This window comes from Lithobates pipiens, unplaced genomic scaffold (assembly GCF_037356315.1).
Source record: "Lithobates pipiens isolate NorthernLeopardFrog02 unplaced genomic scaffold, aLitPip1_a1.2 Scaffold_3, whole genome shotgun sequence".
NCBI classification, from domain to species: domain Eukaryota; kingdom Metazoa; phylum Chordata; class Amphibia; order Anura; family Ranidae; genus Lithobates; species Lithobates pipiens.
This window is the reverse complement of record NW_027507790.1, coordinates 77105321-77125736: the sequence shown is the minus strand read 5'-3', so window position 1 is coordinate 77125736 and position 20416 is coordinate 77105321. Positions and strand designations below refer to the sequence as shown.

Here is a 20416-nt window from a genome sequence, read left to right as displayed (position 1 = left end):
GGGCACATCCAAGGTTCTACTCAGAGCTCTCTGCAGATAAGGTAGCCTAGAGGTGTCAAAGAGTGGCTCTTGTGACATTCACAATACGGTAGTTCTGACATAGGCCAATATGACTGGCACTGCTTCAAGAGTAAAGTGGAACTGAAACTACAACAGTTGTTACCCCATGACGTCTAGGCAAACATCTTTGCCAAGATCACTTATCACATTTTGTAATGTCTGTAACCACTGTGAGGACATTACGATAGGCAGCTTGTGTTAAGGATGTATGGGATACATGTCCCTAAAACCCATGGAGTTGATCAGGCGGCCAGGGTTTTTATCCTAATTATTGTTAATGTCATAGCCCACCCTCGCTACCCCTCTGTTTAATGCTGTCCTCCTTTGTGGCAGAGCTGAAAGCAGGAAATCAGAATCTAGGCAGAGTAATCTGGTGATTTTATGAAACTAGCATGAAAGAAAACCTTACAAAACATTCTAAAATTGCCTTTTCTCTTTTAAACAGGTTGTACAAACATAATATCATTAGGGGAAGGAAAAATCACTAGCAGGTAATTACCATTCTGGCAAAAATAAAAAAACCTAACATGAGCTTTTAATATATTTTACTATAGCCCAAAAAAGTTTGGCGCTAGATAAACTTTAATACTCATTTTTTGCATAGTGTGTATTGGCTAAATCCTTTGTTGTATTGGCTAAAACCTTGACTACAAAAACCAGAAAGTCAAATAATCCAGACAATACTAATAAATTTAAGATTACTTTTATTAATCCCGATGTGAACATATTCCCTGGCACCTGCCTTAAAGTGAGAGAGAATATTAGCAGCAGGAACACACCTTCCAGGGCCGGCGCTACAGGTAGGCAAACTAGGCGGGCACACGGCCACTAGGGGTGTTGAAAATAATCGGCTGAGACCAGAGAACCTCCAAATCGTGATGACGCACCCCACCTCTCCTGATATCCCCCCACCCCGTTCATGGTTTCCTCAGATCTCTCAGTAACTCCTCAGAAGGCGATCTGCAGGGGAGAGGAGAGTCTTCCATCCAGATTAGGAGGGAAGATGAATAAGGAACTCCAAAAGGGTGGAGTTGTATGACATCATGGAGGAGGCAGGGTTGGATGGTCTGGGGTCAGTAAGAGGGCAGAGTGTATAGTCAGTAATGGAGAAGAGTGGGGTCTGTGTCCGTTGATGTGAGGAGTCGGATGGGGCTCCGTACTTATCACCCCTGATCATACTCTGCTTAACGAGAGTCACCTATCCACACAGCCTGAGTGCATTGTGTGCGATAGGAGGACCTACTGCCAGGGGGACACTGACCTCCCTACACAGTTGTCTGCATACAACTGTGCCAAGGGGAGTGGATTGTATACCCCTGCACTGCCCCCCCACCTATATACTTTACACCCCCCCCCCCCACACACACACACACACACACACACACACACACACACACACACACACACCTGTATATTGTACAACCCCCACCTGTATACTATACACCCCCTGACCCCCACCTGTATACTGTAACCCCCTGTCCCACCTGTACACTGTACGCCCCCTGCCCTCTACCTGTATACTGTACAACCCCCCCCCCACACACGCCTGTATACTGTACCTTCCCCTACACACACCTGTATACTGTAACCCCCCCACACACACACACCTCTATACTGTACACCCCACACACGCCTGTATACTGTACACCCCCACACACGCCTGTATACTGTACACCCCTACACCCGTATATTGTACACCCACCACAAACACGCACCTGTATACTGCACACCTCCCCCCCACACACACCTGTATACTGTACACCCCCCCCCCCCACACACACACACACACACACACACACACACACCTGTATACTGTACACCCCCACACATACACACGCACCTGTATACTGTACACCCTCCCCACACACTCCTGTATACTGTACCCCCCCCCCACACACACACACACACACACACACCTGTATACTGCATCTACACACAAACACATATATACAAAAATGATTGCCCTACACATTATGTATCACCACGCACATCGGAGTGACAGCAATAATTCTAGCATCAGAACCCCTGCATAATGATAAACTGATGATCTGTAGGGGCTTTTAACTGCTTGCCAACCCGGTTACGCCGATATACGTCGGCAGAAGGGCACATACAGGCATATTAACGTACCTGTAAGTTGCCCTTTTAAGAAGTGGTTTGCGGGTGCATGCGCCCACCGCGAGCTCCGCAAATGATGCCTGCAATTGTCTCACGGAGAGGAAGAATGGGGAAATGCTGCTGTAAACAAGCAATTCCCCATGCTACCTAGTGACACTGACACTGATCACAGCCCCCTGTAATCAAGAGCAGTGATCAGTGTCGTGTCACACATAGCCCCCCCCCCACAGTTAGAATCACTCCCTAGGACACACTTAACCCCTTCACTGGCAGTCACATTTACACAGTAATCATTTTTAATCGCACTGATTGCTGTACAAATGTGAATGGTCAACAAAATAGCACCAAAAGTCCAATCTGTCTGCCATAACATTGCAGTCATGATAAAAATCACTGATCACCGCCATTACTAGTAAAAAAATTAATTATTAGTAAAAATTCCATAAAACTATCCCCTATTTTGTAGACGCTATAACTTTTGCGCAAAACAATCAAACACTTATTGTGTTTTTTTTAACCAAAAATATGTAGAAGAATACGTATCAACCTAAACTGAGGGGGGAAAAAATTTATATATATTTTTTGGGGATATTTATTATAGCAAAAGTTTTTTCAAAATTGTCCCTATTTTTTTGTTTATAGCGCAAAAAATGAAAACCGCAGAGTTGATCAAATATCACCAAAAGAAAGCTCTATTTGTGGGGAAAAAAGGATGTCAATTTTGTTTGGGAGCCACGTCGCACGACCGCGCAATTGTCAGTTAAAGCGATGCAGTGCCGAATCTCAAAAAGTGCTCTGGTCTTTTGCCAGCCAAGTGGTCCGGGGTTTAAGTGGTTAAAGCAATGCCTATGAAAGAAATATAGGATACTGAAGTTTTTCATCATTTCATGGACGAACAAGCGCAGAGTCTCTACAGGTCATCAGTTTAGTGATACGCAGGAGTTCTGGTGCTAGAATTATTGAACATCTTAAAGTTAATTTTGTTATTTTTTGGGTGGGGGGTAGCTACTGTGCAAGTAGCTAGTCTTGCCTAGGGTGCAAAAATTGTCTAGCACCGACAGATCCCTTCCCTTCTCTATCCAAAACATTTTTTTTTTTATTTAAAAAAAATGACCTGTAATCCTGGTAGCACTGGCGAAAGTTTATGACTTAATTTTTCTGTGGTTTAGCAACACAGAATGCAGAATTTTAAGAATTTCTTATTAGCAGAGTCAGTGAGGTCAAAGGAGATAAACAGACAACAATCTCAGTATTTCCAATTTGCATGACTCTTGAATTGGTAAAAATGCATGAGAAAGAGAAAACTACAAGTCATTTATGAACTAAAATAATTAAAGAAAACACAGCTTTACCGCTCAGGGCTCTGGTGGTTCTATAAGCTACCTACAGTAGGAGGCATGGATTACTCAGAGCATCAATAAAAATCTGCTAGGCCTTCTATATGACTTTCTGAAAGTAGAGATGTCTAGGCATTTGGAACATCCAGTCTATATGGCCAATGTTCTGAAAGCACTAGAAACATCAAAGGTGAATTTAAATTGACTGTTGTGGAAAACATATTCATTCACGTACATAGATAGATTGGACAGATCTTGAACAAAATTTTTAGATCTGCTTATTTAATTAGATCCTTGTCCACCATAATAAAATGGCCAAGGCACTGAAGTGAGAGTGACATCAGCAACCATCAGGTGATATTCTGACAAATACTAAACAACCACAATCTTGGGAGCTAGTGCACTGTATTACAGCATTATGTTCCATGATTTGGGCTACTCTGCATTCCCCTTGATATCACCCACAGGATCCGTCACCGTCATCCAGCACTACAGAAGAGAGTGAAAGGTAAGGATTTTAACCAACTCCTTTTTCCACCTAGGTGTTTATATTTATTTACCTTTAAAGAGTACTTTCCTATTGTATATTTTTCAATATAGTCAGTAGACATAGCATCTTGCCCCACCAGCACTGCATTGGAAATATACCAGCAGTCATTGAGACATCATTTGAGTTTCTTGTTAATACAGCAAAGCACCAAAAAAGATCGCTGTCATTCAGCTTATTCTGGGAAATAGAGAGCCATGAATAGAGCCCTGCAGATATGTTGGCATTTCAAGCCTATCGCTAATATTACACTATACATATCAATTACTTGCAGCAGATATTTTCTATAGGATGGAACAAAAGTGTGATTATGAAAACAGATCTTAATAAATAGGTGAAAACATCAGTGACGTGCAAGGAAGGTACCTAAGAAGATAAGATCTTTGATTGTTAGCGGATGTGATCTCAATAAACAGAGTCACACTCAAGCCTGGTATACACTACCTGTGGGCTGACCGAAAAAAAATTGTCATTGCCATTGGTTGAGAGCGCTGATTGCAAGTCAGGCGGCTGCTGGTATTCCAGCATGCTTCTGTCAGACAGACCAACATACACACAGGCCTAATGTCGGCTTTTTTTTTTTTTTTTTTTTTTTTTTTTAACTGCAGTTGTCTCCCAACATTCGGCCCGTGTGTACCCGGCTTGACTGTTGGGTATTTATATCAGTAGTCATATACAGATGTGGTGTTAAATGATCTTTTCATATCCAGATTGTTCCAGCATGTGGACATTTCAGAAAGGAATTGGAAACCAAATATTATCAAATATTGCCATAAACTGTTCAAGTCTGATGATGAATTGTCTAAAATGTCAAACTTTTACAAACAATCCATAAAATTATTGTCATCTGATCTCAAATTTGCATGCGTATACACTGTCAGATGACAGTCAATACAACTGGAATTCTATACATTTTACAAACATTTCTGCCACTGTATGTGCTGCTTTAGCCCTAATGACCAGTACATTTCAGATTCAATCAATTTTGAGCAGTCAGAACATTTAGACCCCTTTCATGCTGAGGTGCTCAAAAACTGTCCATAACACGCTGGGCGTTTTTGCGGTGCTTTAGTACCATTTTTGCAGCACTTTTGCAGCCAAAGAAAAAAAAAGCCATTTTGTGGCACTTTTGAAACGCTTCCCATTCATTTCAATGGCCTGGGGCATTTTTTGAGGTGCTTTTTAAAGCACTCCAAACATGCCCCAAAGATGCTGCTTGCAGGACTCTTTGCACTGCCCGCCAGCGTACTGCCCCAGTGTGAAAATAACCATTAAAATTAATAGGAGCAGTTTTCAGATGTTTTTCAGGAGCTATGTTTAGCGCAAATGCGTCTGAAAAGCGATTTGGTATGAAAGGGGTCTTATAGATGCTGCTACGTTGCACTCTTCACTGTGGATACAAGAAAAAGGATTTTAAACATTAAGGTGAAAGCTTGTACAAAGGAGAACAATGGTGTGATCCTACCTTTCATTCCCTGGTTGGAATTTGGATAGTAAGGATGGCCGTCTCCTCTGTGGCATAAGAACAGAACTAGGAGCTAGATGAGGGTTGTACTCTCTTGGATGGTGCTGATACTCTAGCAGATTGGCATCCTGTAGAACAAAAACAGCATTGCAGTGTCAATGTATATTTGTAAAAAGATTAAATACATTAAGGACAAGCTAATAAAAAAGCCATTTTATTTTTTACATCTGTTCATCCTTTTTCCCTTCTATAGCCAAGAATGACAAATTGTGTATTTACTCATCACACATGAAGTGCACCAGTCACAACGTTGTTGTGACAATGTTGACAGCTGGTTCTTTTCTGTGTCTAAGCAGCCCTCTCGCTGTCAACTCTCCTGGTAGACCAGTGGTCATCAACCCTGTCCTCAGGGCCCACTAACTGGCCAGGTTTTATGCATTACCTTGGGGAGATGCAGACTAGAATACTGCAATCACTGATCATCAAATATGACCTGTGATGCATTTCAGTTATCTTGCAAACCTGGCCTATTAGTGGGCCCTGAGGACAGGGTTGATGACCACTCTGGTAGACAGAGTAGGACGCAGCTGTCAAACTGACATACACGATCTTCAGATCTACACTGGGGGAGCAGCTCTCTATGTATAATCTGCAGAAGTAGGGGGAACACAGAAAGGGGTACTCAGGAGAAGTGGCAGAGGGCAGGAGAAACACAATATACTGTATAGGAAAGTGGAGGCATAACTGGAAGCAAAAGAAGAATTCCCTTGTGGTAAAACCTGAAATGGCTGTGCAAGATAGCGATATATATAAAGTACTGTCTGTGTGGTACATGTGACAACAATCTCCTATATTCTTCATATGTCTGAGCTATGGGGTAGATTAGAAAGAGGAAGCCTTTTCTTACAAAGAAAAACATTCAAGTCCAGATAAATTTTGCAAAAACACATCTGAATTCTCCCAAAGGCATGTGAGAAAATATGTTATGGTGAGATGAAACCAAGGTTGAACTTTTTGGCCATAATTCCAAAAGATATGTTTGGCGCAAAAACAATACATCACCAAAAGAACACCATACCCACCGTGAAGCATGGTAGTGGCAGCATGCTTTGGGCCTGTTTTTCTTCAGCTGGAACAGGGGCCATAGTCAAGGTAGAGAGAATTATGAGCAGTTCCAAATACCAGTCAATATTGGCACAAAACCTTGAGGCGTCTGCTAGAAAGCTGAACATGAAAAGGAACTTCATCTTTCAGCATGACAAAGACCCAAAGCATAAACCCAAATCAACAAAAGAATGGCTTCACCAGAAGATTAAAGTTTTGGAATGGCCCAGCCAGAGCCCAGACCCGAATCTGATTGAAAATCTGTGGGGTGATCTGAAGAGGACTGTGCACAGGAGATGCCCTCGCAATATGACAGATTGGGCAAATATTGCCAAGTCAAGGTGTGCCATGCTGATAGACTCATACCCAAGAGTGCTGTAATAAAATCAAAAGTTGTTTCAACTAGGTATTAGTTTAAGGGTGTGCACACTTGTGCAACCATATTATTTAATTTTTCTATTTTTACTACCCTCCACCTTAAAGATTTCAGTTTGTTTAACTGAGTTGTACAGTTTATAGGTCACATTAAAGGTGGAGAAAGTTCTGAAATTATTTAGCTTTGTCTCATTTTTTTTACATCACAGAAACCTGACATTTCAATAGGGGTTTGTAGACTTTTTATATCCACTGTATATGTGTATATATTACACACATACACACAATGCTGTGAAAAAGTATTTTATTTTTTGGCACATTTGTCACACTTAAATGATCATCAAATTGAATTATTACACAAAGATAACCCAAGTAAATACAAGATTCAGTTTTTAAATGATGGTTTCATTTATTAAGGCAAAAAAGCTGTCCAAAACTGCTTGACTTTATGTGAAAAAGTAATTGCCCCCTAAACCTAATAACTGGTTGTGCCAACCTTGGCGGAAACAACTGCAATCAAGCGTTTGCGATAACTGGAAAAGAGTCTCTTCTTTGCAGAATTGTGTTAATTCAGCCACATTGGAGGTTTTTCCGCCATGAATGGCCTGCGTAAGGTCATGATACAGCATCTCAATTGGATTTAAGTCTGGGCTTTGACTAGGACACTCCAAAATCTACATTTTGCTTTGTTTGAACCATTTGGGAGGTGGACTGTTATGTTTTGGATCATTGTCCTGCTGCATAACCCAAGTGCACTTGAGCTTGAGGTCACAAACTGATGGCCGGGCAGTCTCCTTTTGGATTTTCTGGTAGAGCTCAGAATTCATGTTTCCATCAATTATGGTAAGTCATTCAGGTCCTGAAGCTGCAAAGCAGCCCCACACCATCATGCTACCACCACCACGTCTGACTGTTGGTATGATATTCTTGTTCTGAAATGCTGTATTAGTTTTATACCAGATTTAATGAGATGCACATCTTCCAAAAAGTAAAAATGTTTGCCTCATCAGTCCACAGAATATTTGCCTAAAAGTTTTGGGGATAATCAAAATGCTTTTTGGTAAATGTGAGATGAGCCTTTGTGTTCTTTTTGGTCAGGAGTGTCTTTGGCCTTGGAACTCTCCAATGGATGCCATTTTTGCCCAGTCTCTTTCTTATTGTTGAATCATAAACCATTACCTGAGGTAAGTGAGGCCTGCAGTTCTTTAGATGTTGTTCTGTGTTCTTTTATGACCTCCTGGATGAGTTATCGTTGTGCTCTTGGAGTCATTTTTGTAGGTCGGCCACTCCTGGGAAGGTTCACCACTGTTCTAAGTTATCTCCACTTGTGGATAATTGCTCTCCCCACGGTTCACTGGAGTTCCAAAGCCTTAGAAGTGGCTTTGAAACCCTTCCTAGACTGATACATGTTTGTTTCTAATACGTTCTTGAATTTTTTTTTAGGATTGTGACATGATGTGTGGCTTTTTGTGATCTGTAAGCGAGCATCACTTTTTCAGATATCTTCTATTTATGTGATTTCTTGATTCAACAGGTCTGGCAGTAATCAGGCCTGGGAGTGGCATGTGAAATTTAACTCCGCTTTTCAAAAAATTGTGGTTAATCACAGTTCATTCATGATTCAGCATGGGAGGAGGCAATTACTTTTTCACATAGGGCCAGACAGGTTTGAACAGTTTTTTTCCCTTAATAAATGAAATAACTTAAAACTGCATCTTGGATTTACTTGGGTTATTTTTCTGTAATATTAAAATGTGTTTGATGATCTGAATCATTTAAAGTATTTGTTAACCTCTCTAAAAAAAAAAATATACAGATCCTAGTCCCTTAACCACTTGCTTACTGGGCACTTAAACCCCCCTCATGCCCAGACCAATTTTCAGCTTTCAGCGCTGATGCACTTTGAATGACAATTGCACGGGCATACAACACTGTACCCAAATGAAATTTTTATAATTTTTTTCCCACAAATAGAGCTTTCCTTTGGTGGTATTTAATTACAGCCGGGAGTTTTATTTTTTGCTAAACAAACAAAAAAAGATGCAAAAAAATAAATAAAAATCATGTTTAATAGTTTGTTATAAAATTTTGCAAACAGGTCATTTTTCTCCTTCATTGAAAAGCGCTGATTAGGTGGCACTGATAGGCTGCACTGGTGGGCACTGATAGGCTGCACTGGTGGGCACTGATAGGCATAGTTAAGGCGGCACTAATAGGCACAGATAAGGCGGCACCGATGGGCACAGATAAGGTGGCACTGATGGGCAAAGATGGGCACGGATGGGTGGCACGGATGGGTGGCACGGATGGGTGGCACTGATAGGTACCACTGATAGATGGGACTGATGGGCACTGATAGGTGGCACTGCTGGGCACTGATGGGCGGCACTGATGGGCACTGGTAGATGACACTGATGGGCACGGATATGTGGCACTGGGGTGCAGCACCTTTGTTGAGGCTTTGTTGAGGCAGATTGTGCCCACACTGCTGGGTGGCACTGTGGGCACTGCTGGGTGGCACTATGTGCACTGCTGGGTGGCACTGACGGGGGCACTTATATTTTATTGAGGTGGGCACTGGCAGGGGGCAGGTGGGCACTGGCAGGGCTGGCCGTGATCAGGACTGATGTCCCGATCACGGCCGCCGTTGTATCACATGATCAGCTGTCATTGGCTGACAGCTGATCACGTGATAAGGGGTCGGGATCGACCCCTTGCTCGGATCGGTGATCAGGCGAGTCTCATAGACTCGCCGATCACAGAGCGCACCGCGTGCGCCCCTCAGGGGGCGCACAGGCCGCTCATGCACGGGACGACGTCAATAGACTTAGTCCCGGCAAAGGAGGTCCGCGCTGTAGCCATCATTTGGCTATAGCGCGGGTCTCAAGTGGTTAAAGAAGATTACACAGCACAGTGCTTGTGCAGTGTAATCTGCCCCCTCTAAACTGTAAACAAAAAAAAAAAAAAAACTGAACCTGGCATTTCCTGTATGCCTTCTCTGAGTTAACCACGAAAATCAGGGCTGCTCAGCCCTGATCACTGTGGTCAGAGTACGTCCCTGCATCACCCACTCCTTCCTGCCTGTCATCATCCTCTGTGTCTGTCTATGGCCTGGCCCCATACCCACAGCTATTCTTTTAAAATAAAAACCTAAAATGGTCACTGCCAGCCTCTCCATTAGAGGCTGGCATTGCACACTATGTCAGTAGTTTTCAAAAACGAGCGTTCTAACTACCAAATTTGAGCAGTCTTCAGGCCGGTCACATGACTCGCGACCACTTTACAACTCAGATGGATTGCTTATCAATCAACTGTGTTTACTCTTTTTAAATCATAACGGCAACAGAAACCAAATGACCCTGATCAAAAGTTTACATACCCCAGTTCTTAATACAGTGTGTTGCCCCCTTTAACATCAATGACAACTTTAAGTCTTTTGTGGTATTTGTGGATGAGGCTCTTTATCTTCTCAGATTGTAAAGCTGCCCATTCCTCTTGGCAAAAAGCCTCCAGTTCCTGTAAATACTTGGGCTGTCTTGCATGAACTGCACATCTGAAATCGCCCCAGAGTGGCGCAATGATATTGAGGTCAGGAGACTGAGATGACCACTCCAGAACCTTCAATTTATTCTGCTGTGGCCAATGACAGGTCGACTTGGCCTTGTGTTTTGGATCATTGTCATGTTGGAATGTCCAAGTACGTCCCATGGGCAGCTTGCTGGCTGATGAATGCAAATGTTCCTCCAGCATTTTTTGATAACATATTGTGCGTGGGATACTTTGTGGCATTTGCGTAGTAATGGCTTTCTTGTGGTGACTCGACCATGCAGCCCACCCTTCTTGAAACAGCCACACTACATGTTTTCAGAGAGTCCTGTATTTCACCTGAAGTTATTTGTGGGTTTTTCTTTGCATCCCAAACAATTTTCTTGACAGTTGTGGCTGAAATTTCAGTTGGTCTACCTGACCATGGTTTGGTTTCAACAGAACCACTCATTTTCTACTTCTTGATTGGATTTTGAACACTGCTGATTGGCATTCTCAATTCCTTGGATATCTTTTTATATCCCTTTCCTGTTTTATACAGTTCAACTACCTTTTCCCGCAGATGCTTTGACAATTCTTTTGCTTTCCCCATGACTCAGAATCCAGAAACGTCAGTGGATGAAAGATGCAAGGGTCTGTCAGGAGTCCAGAAAAATCAATGACCTTTTATACACACACACTAATTACAAGCAAACACATCACAGGTGAGGATGGTTACCTTTAATTGCCATCCAAACTCCTTTGTGTCAACTTGTGTGCATATTATCAGGCCAAAATCACCAGGGTATGTAAACTTTTGATCGGGGTCATTTGGGTAGTTTCTGTTGCAATTATGTTTTAAAAAGAGTAAACACAGATGACTGATAATAAATGGCTTCAGCCAAACACTAAGCATGAATGAAAGAAATGTTTTTGTGTTATCATTCATATTCTCTGAAAAATGGCCAAGAAATCATAAATTCTGCCAGGGTATGTAAACTTATGAGCACAAGTGTGTGTGTGTGTGTGTGTGTGTGTGTGTGTGTGTGTGTTTGTATATATATATATATATATATATATATATATATATATATATATATATATATATATATATATAATAAACTAACACACACACACACACACACATATATACACATACAGTGGTGTGAAAAAGTGTTTGCCCCCTTCCACATTTCCTGTTCCTTTGCATGTTTGTCACACTTAAGTGTTTCGGAACATCAAACCAATTTAAACAATAGTCAAGGACAACACAGGTAAACACAAAATGCAATTTGTAAATGAAGGTGTTTATTATTAAAGGTGAAAAAAAATCCAAACCATCATGGCCCTGTGTGAAAAAGTGATTGCCCCCTAAACCTAATAACTGGTTGGGCCACCTTTAGCAGCAACAACTGCAACCAAGCGTTTGCGATAACGTGCAATGAGGCTTTTACAGCGTCCTGGAGGAATTTTGGCCCACTCATCTTTGCAGAATTGTCCTAATTCAGTTACATTAGAGGGTTTTCGAGCATGAACGGCCTTTTTAAGGTCATACCACAACATCTCAATAGGATTCAGGTCAGGACTTTGGCTAGGCCACTCCAAAGTCTTCATTTTGTTTTTCTTCAGCCATTCGGTGGTGGACTTGCTGGTGTGTTTAGGATCATTGTCCTGCTGCAGAACCCAAGTTCGTTTCAGCTTGAGTACACGAACAGATGGTCGGACATTCTCCTTCAGGATCTCTTGGTAGACAGCAGAATTCATAGTTCCTTTTATCACGGCAAGTCTTCCAGGTCCTGAAGCAGCAAAACAGCCCCAGACCATCACACTACCACCACCATATTTTACTGTTGGTATAATGTTCTTTTTATGAAATGCAGTGTTCCTTCTACGCCAGATATACTTGGACACACACCTTCCAAAGAGTTCCACTTTTGTCTCATCGGTCCACAGAATGTTGTCCCAAAAGTCTTGGGGGTCATCAAGATGTGTTGTGGAGAAATTGAGACGAGCTTTGATGTTCTTTTTGCTCAGCAGTGGTTTTCTCCTTGGAACTCTGCCATGCAGGCCATTTTTGCCTAGTCTTTTCCTGATGGTGGAGGCATGAACGCTGACCTTAACTGAGGCAAGTGAGGCCTGCAGTTCCTTGGACGTTGTTGTGGGGTCTTTTGTGACCTCTTGGATGAGTCGTCGCTGCGCTCTTGGGGTAATTTTGGGCAGCCGGCCACTTCTGGGAAGGTTCACCACTGTTCCATGTCTTCGCCATTTGTGGATAATGGCTCTCACTGTGGTTCGCTGGATTCCCAAAGCTTTGGAAATGGCTTTATAACCCTTTCCAGACTGATAGATCTCAATTACTTTCTTTCTCAATTGTTCCTGAATTTCTTTGGGTCTCGGCATGATGTGTAGCTTTTAAGGATCTTCTGGTGGACCTTACTGTGTCAAGCAGCTCCTATTTAAGTGATGCCTTGATTGTGAACAGGTGTGGCAATAATCAGGCCTGGGTGTGGCTAGAGAAATTGAACTCAGGTGTGGACAACCACAGTTATAGTATGTTTTAACAAGGGGGGCAATCACTTTTTCACACAGGGCCATGATGGTTTGGATTTTTTTTCACCTTTAATAATGAACACCTTCATTTACAAATTGCATTTTGTGTTTACTTGTGTTGTCCTTGACTATTGTTTAAATTGGTTTGATGTTCCGAAACACTTAAGTGTGACAAACATGCAAAGGAACAGGAAATGAGGAAGGGGGCAAACACTTTTTCACACCACTGTACATGCACGCGCATATTTATACAGAAAAATTTGTGGAAGATGCATATCTTTAGCAGATAGATTCTTTGGACAAATGGCTCCAAAAAATTAAAGTGTATGTCTGGATAAAATTATAAAAATAATACAATACAAAAGCATGCACATTTCCTCATATTTTAACCTTTTAAAAATTCCTTTAGGACCGCCAGAAATCCACGCTGCTTGAGATGCAGTGGAAGCCGCGTTGTCAGCTCACAATAGAATTGTAGAGCTTACTGGATTTCTGGTAGAATTTTCTTACTTGCAGCACTTTGAAGAGACTAAAGCACATGCAATACAGAGATGTACTGCACATCTTCTTTGTATTTTGCTCAGACATACACTTTAAACAGATTAGAGGTTCACATGTATTCAAGTCTGGCAATACACATTATTAACAGCTACTTATCCCTAAAAAAAAAAAGCTGAACCAAAAATGAAACAATGGTCCGAGACACTGACAGAAATCTGCAGAGAATAGAGAAAAATCTTTTTAGGCAGCCTTACAGTTATATGTCACACGTTGGCTGACATTTGGGTGCTAACTGCGATAAACTATTCAAGCTCACATTGTTGGCTCCAGACTATCAGAAATGTAAGCATTCTCAGTGTTTGCCTCCCTGGTCACAGAATGTGTCAGATCGAACAAAAGGAAAAGAAACTCAAAGACTTGGCCCATAACGTCAGGAAACAGAAGTGTCCAACTCCACACCATCAGTATTCAGCTAATAGATTTGTACAGTAAGTTTGTGGAAAATGTGTCCCGTCTTCCCCCCCACAGTTGCCAAGAAAAATTGTCGCATTCGCAGTATCTGCCAGTGTAAAAGACAAACGGAAAATAAAAAAAGTAGAGGGAAACATGCTGTCTAATCTTGGTGGAAATCTGTCTACTGTAAAATCTTCACTGCAAGTGCAGGTGTCATGGGGCAAAGCCCTTCAGTACTGCTCCACATTTCTGTGCTTCATTACTTTGTACAGGGATTTATATGCCTGCGAGATGACAAAGTACAAGCAAGGGCATGGATCCTATCTTCCAGGAATTATCTATCACCCGAGGAGCCAGTAAATGTGTTCCAAGCCTGCAGCGCTTTATAAGTCATGTCCAATGAGTCATGCATTGGAAGGAAGCCTCTCCCATCTTCTATCTATCTTTATCTTGCACAGACATGTCAACTGAGGCACTGCCAGTGTCACTGAACAAGAGCATTACAAATAAATGACATGTTAAGGCATCATTAAGGGGAACTGCATTGTCCACTTTCAGATAGTCATTCCTGCATGTTTTCCTGCAGACATCACCGATGTTATTTATTTTATAGTAAAGAGAAAAGGGTTTTTATTTTAAGTGTGAGTCTGTAGTGCTTTTTGTGTTTTACAAACCAGAGCAGGATAGTTCACAAATCAGTCACTGCAATATGACCTGCACTTAGCGCCACTTTCACTGCTCCAAATTGTTCTCCCTTTGTAGCCAAGCCAGTGCGGCTTTTCTTCAAACTCTTGCCTGGTCTTTGGCCTTGCCTCATAATAATGCATTGTAGAGATTGCCACTCTGAGAAACATGGCAACCAAGACCAGGAAGTATATGCTACATGATACTGGACAACTCATGGGATGCAGAGTTGCCAACTGTCAGTAAATTCACTGACAGTTTGTAAAATCCGTGATTCTTACATCTGTCTGTGAAGGTTCATTGACTGCATGTTTGTAACGGCCATTCATGGAGAGATGAAAAAAATCATAAACTGCCCATGAATTTCTTGACGATTGGCAACCCTGCATCAGGACTGCACATTACAATGGCATTCAAACCTACAGGATTTGGCATATGATGATGCAGAGACCGTAAGACCACCTGGAACTGGAACACTTCTTAGAGACCACAGCACATAATTTAAGAGTTAAAAGAGCTAACATAATACTATTTTATCAAAGACTGCAAATGGTTCTTACAATAAATCGACCTTTCAGTTGACCTCTTCTTCACCACTAGGGAGCTATGCAAATCTAGGACTAAAGAAAGTCCAAACCTAAAGTTCTAGGACTATTGACACAAGTAGACAGTAGTAGTAGAAAAGAACTACAGGAAAACTTGTTTTTTTTTTTTTTCATTTTGAATAAGGGAGGGTAACCCCTGTAAGGTTTATTTTTGCCATTTTTTGGCCCATTGGTAAGATTTCCCTTCACTTCCTGTCTCATAGCCAAACAGGAAGTGAGAGAAAATCCCTGCAAATTAAGGGAATCTCTCAGGGACCCCCAGATCACCAGAGCTAGTGTCCCGCTAGTGTCCCTATTGAAAAATTTCCCCTCTATGACTTATCTGGGGACAACCCAAAATTTGGGATTTTCTTTTACTTTCACTTTTAATGGCAATGGTAAACAGGACAAATAGAGAGGGTGAGTCTCCCCAACAGGGACACAGACAGTAATATAAACTGACAGAGGTCTCTCCACTCTATCCAAAACTAGAAAATAAATTGCCTTTAGTTATACTTTAAGAAAATGTGATTTGAAGTCAGACAAGCACTCTCTCTGCTGGTCAAGAGTTTCTAGTCAATCCCCCTCACATTCACCCCTAAACAAACTGAACGCAACTATATTTTGCCCACAAATCATTTATCTCATACAAGATGCTAGAGGCGGGTTACATTGTAAGACCAAGACCAGATGGTACAGAATTCCCATCACCCTCTATAAAATGTTCCCTACCTCAAGAACAACAACCCTGGCACTCTTTTACACACCTTTTCAGATTGTAATATCCTGAAACCACATTAGTGGATAATGCAGGAGCTTATACACAAAATTGGGACATTCTCTTTGATCTACAACCTGTTACATATATTCTACATCTCAACAACTTCACAAACAAGAACTATAGGAACTTCTCGCTAATACATCTCCTAAATACTACTAGGGCATGCATACTGGCAATGTGGAAACAAACCAACTCACCAACTGCAGACATGTGGTTCTGCAAGATGAATGAGGCCGTGACTATGATACACTCACTGGTTTCCTTACAATGTAGGGCTTACAAGACAAAAGTGACAAATTCTGTTCCACATGGTATGAATGGATACAGTTCACCACCTCACAAGAATGCCAGACGGCACTTGACTCTCAACAATACAGTCAAGGTGAAACCACTGGGTGCAGAGTATGGGTCATCTCCCCTCTCTTCCTCATACTTCTTCTAATGACCTGACCCCCTTTTCCTCGGCATCTCTAACCATCATCCCCCCCTTACACACCTTGGATACCCCACCGTCCTCATTTCTTACCCCGATTTTCCTCACCCCACCCCACACTTCTCTTCCACTTGCATCACCCTCTGTTTATCGCATTCGTTTTCCCCATATACTAGTCCTTTGATTATAAGAAAACTATAAAAACAAAAAACAAAGAGTGGCAAGGGAACACATGTTCACCTTACGAAAAGCGAGTTTCACAGTCTGGGTAGTCACAAAGTTGAACCTTTTAGAAACATATATATTTTTTAAATGTAATTATTTTGGTTCACCAGTGAGTTGAAAACACTGAACCATGCATGTGCATATGTTGTTTCCTTGTTGCTCAACTAGAATAAAGAGTTAAAGCGGAGGTCCACCCTAAAGTGGACCTTCCGCTCATTGGAATCCTCCCCCCCTCCGGCGCCACAATTGGCACCTTTTAGGGGGAGGGGGGTGCAGTTACCTGGATAATCCAGGTATCTGCACCCACTTCCAGGATAGCTGTCTGCAGAAAGGGGTGTAGGTCTACGCCCCTTTCCGAAAGTCCCCTGCTGCCTGCTGGGAAACACACAGATCCCAGAGGCAGCGGGTCCATCCTTATTGCGCAGCGCGACTTGCGCATGCGCAGTAGGGAACCGGGAAATGAAGCCGAAAGGCTCAACTTCCTGATTCCCATACCCAAGATGGCGGCGGCAGCACCCGAGTGACGATTGAGAGATCGGCTTCGGGTGCCGACATCGCGGGCGCGCTGGGCGGGTAAGTATCCTTATTTTAAAAGTCAGCAGCTGCTGTATTTGTAGCTGCTGGCTTTTAAAAAAAAAAAAAAAAACGGCGGACTCCCGCTTTAAAGAAAAAAGAGATCTTACATATTGAATCCGGTTAAACACATAACTGCGTTTTAACCAAAAGACCAATTCTAGCACTTGTCCAATTTTTTTTAACTGGAAAATGCTTTTCTGATCCCCAAGTGCAATCAAATGCTACCTGGATTAACAATCTATGGTGTTACTTATCATTAATACCCAGACAATGTATTGCTTATAGAAACACATCCAACCTTATTGAAGCAATTAACAGAGTTGGGTAGAACTAGCTCCTGTGGAAGTCTGTTATAAAATTTTAAGATTTGTTAAAACAGAAAATATTCCTCACACTATTCCTCCTACACCAATGATGGGGCACTATTCCTCCTACTGACATCAATGATGGGACACTATTCCTCCTACTGACATCAATGATGGGACACTATTCCTCCTACTGGCACCAATGATTGGGCACTATTCCTCCTACTGACACCAATGATAGGGCACTATTCCTCCTACTGACATCAATGATGGGGCACTATTCCTCCTACTGACATCAATGATGGGGCACTATTCCTCCTACTGACATCAATGATGGGGCACTATTCCTCCTACTGACACCAATGATGGGGCACGATTCCTCCTACTGACATCAATGATGGGGCACTATTCCTCCTACTGACATCAATGATGGGGCACTATTCCTCCTACTGACATCAATGATGGGGCACTATTCCTCCTACTGGTACCAATGGTGGGGCACTATTCCTCCTACTGACACCAATGATGGGGCACTATTCCTCCCATTATCCCAATGATGGGGCACTATTCCTCCCACTGACACCTAGATGGGACACTATTCCTCCTACTGACACCAAGATGGGCAGGCACTATTCCTCCCACTGACACCAATGATTAGGCACTATTCCTCCCACCGATACCAATGATGGGGCAAGATTCTTCCCACTAATACCAATGATGGGGCATTTCAAAGAACCATATGTGTTGGACTTAAATGGCACTAGTGGAGGCATTGTTCACTCCCATTGATGTTGGGGCATTTTCTACTCCCATTGGCCACAGTCAGTTTTGGGGGGGGGTTTTTGCAGTCTGTGCCCCTGTTAAGGAGATTCATCCTCCCTATTTGTCCTCTTCACCATTATCATTAAAAGTGAAAGTAAAATAAAATCCCAAATTTTGGGATGTCCCCAGAAAAGTAAGAGGCGAAATCTTGCAAAGAGGAGCCCTAGTTCTGGTGACCTGGGGGTCACCAATAAATTTTCTTAATTTGCAGGGATTTCCTCTCTGTTTGCGATGAGACAGGAAGTGAAGGGAAATCTTCTCAATGGGACAAAGTTGGCAAAAATAAAACTTACAGGGGTTATAACCCTCCATTACTAAATAAAAATAAAAACGTTTTTCCTATAGTTCCAATTTAAGGATAGATTCACACTAGTGCAGCGAAATTAGGTATCACCACAATACCCACCTATCTACCTTGGGTCTGGTATGTATTTTGAAGGGGATCACATGCATGAACTCAGGATCCAGTAACAAAGTAAAACTAAAATAGGGTAGCGGCAGGCATTTTCTCACGTCTTCTGTTAGTGAGAACTTTTACATATACACATCAACATATAATTAAAAGAGGAACTGCAGTCTGCTCGCATAATTTGTAATAAAAACATGTTTGCCATTTTGAAGCTTCTCTCCAACCATTTTGAATAATATTTTATATATACTGTGATTTCTGTACAGAAATCTCCCTCCACTAAGTCTGGCTGTAGCCACTTTAAACTGTGGGCAGCTGGAGCTGCTGCCTATTCACTTCTTGAATTTACACATCAGGCACACCTCCCGCTCTGCAGCTCTCACTGGCTCTCTTATGACTCATCTCCCCCTCCCTTCCTGGCAAACTCTGACAAGAGTGAGAGAGAGCTGTGCATGATGTCATAAGCCTAGGCTAATGACCAGACAAGAAACAGGAAGTGGGTTGTATAAGATATTTACTGGCAGAAATAAAATGTTTAAGGCTTAATGTAAATGAGACATTTTAAAACCTCTCATGAACAATTTAACATGACAGATAGTAACCGATGTTTAAAAACGTCTGTTTAACTGCGTTTACATGCTACGTTTAGAAGCTTTTTGTCATTTTCAAATAGTCAAAAATGTATCTCCATTAGAAACGCCTGTAAACTAAACACGGCTAAACGCAAGTTACCGCATCTACAAGCTGTTACAGGCATTTGACGTTTCCAATGCCTCTGGAACATCCATCAAGTACACATTTTTTTGCTTTCCAAAAAAAAAATGCTTCTAAACTCAACTGCCTAGAAACAACTATAAAATGACCCTGTGTACATGTACTGATAAGATAACAGAGGAGAGTTCAGGGGCAGATGAAAAAAAACACCCAACTGCTCCTAAATGCCCGTTTACCAGCATCAGTGTACATGAGGCCTTACTATACAAAGTTCAAAGATTTAATAGATGGAAAGTTAAAAAGTGACCGAAGGTCCGCTTTAAGATCAGAACAGATATTGGGAGAAAATATATACTGTGGGGAGAATTTACTAAACCTGGGATGGAATCTGGCGCAGCTGTGCATAGTAACCAGTCAGCTTCTAGCTTCAGCTTGTTCAGGTAACCTTTGAAAATGAAAGCTCAAAGTTGATTGGTTGCAAAGCAGCTCCATTTTAGGTCTGTCCAAGTTTTAGTAAATTTCCCTCTGTGTGTTTTCCAATGTTGATACAGTGAAAGGACATCAAATGTTCTGTTTATCAAACAACTTATTCAATGGTTTGGTAGTTAGAGAAGCAACAAAGAATAGAAAAGTAGGGTGTGTGAACCACACAAAGAAAACCTTTGTAGCTGAAGAGCGGTATAATAGGGTAAAACATCCTACCAGCCAGCCTGATGTAGGAAAACACATTGGAGGCCTATAGGAAGCCTGCATGACGTTATTATAGAGCAATACTTAACATCATTTATTAGATAAGCTGCATTTAGTGAGTCCACACAACACAATTACCTTTCTCAAGGGTATAGTTA

At 41.9% G+C, this 20416-nt stretch overlaps 1 protein-coding gene across 18 annotated transcripts in view; it reads right to left on the bottom strand.

The window, feature by feature from the left end:
• The window catches only part of NCOR2 (nuclear receptor corepressor 2), a 640543-nt gene that overhangs the window by 440842 nt on the left and 179285 nt on the right, over positions 1-20416 (bottom strand). For all 18 annotated transcript variants that reach the window (XM_077461835.1, XM_077461842.1, XM_077461827.1 and 15 more), the window contains exon 3: positions 5528-5655. In XM_077461835.1, coding sequence (XP_077317961.1) covers positions 5528-5655 — 128 coding nt within the window. The remainder of the gene's footprint in view (positions 1-5527; positions 5656-20416) is intronic.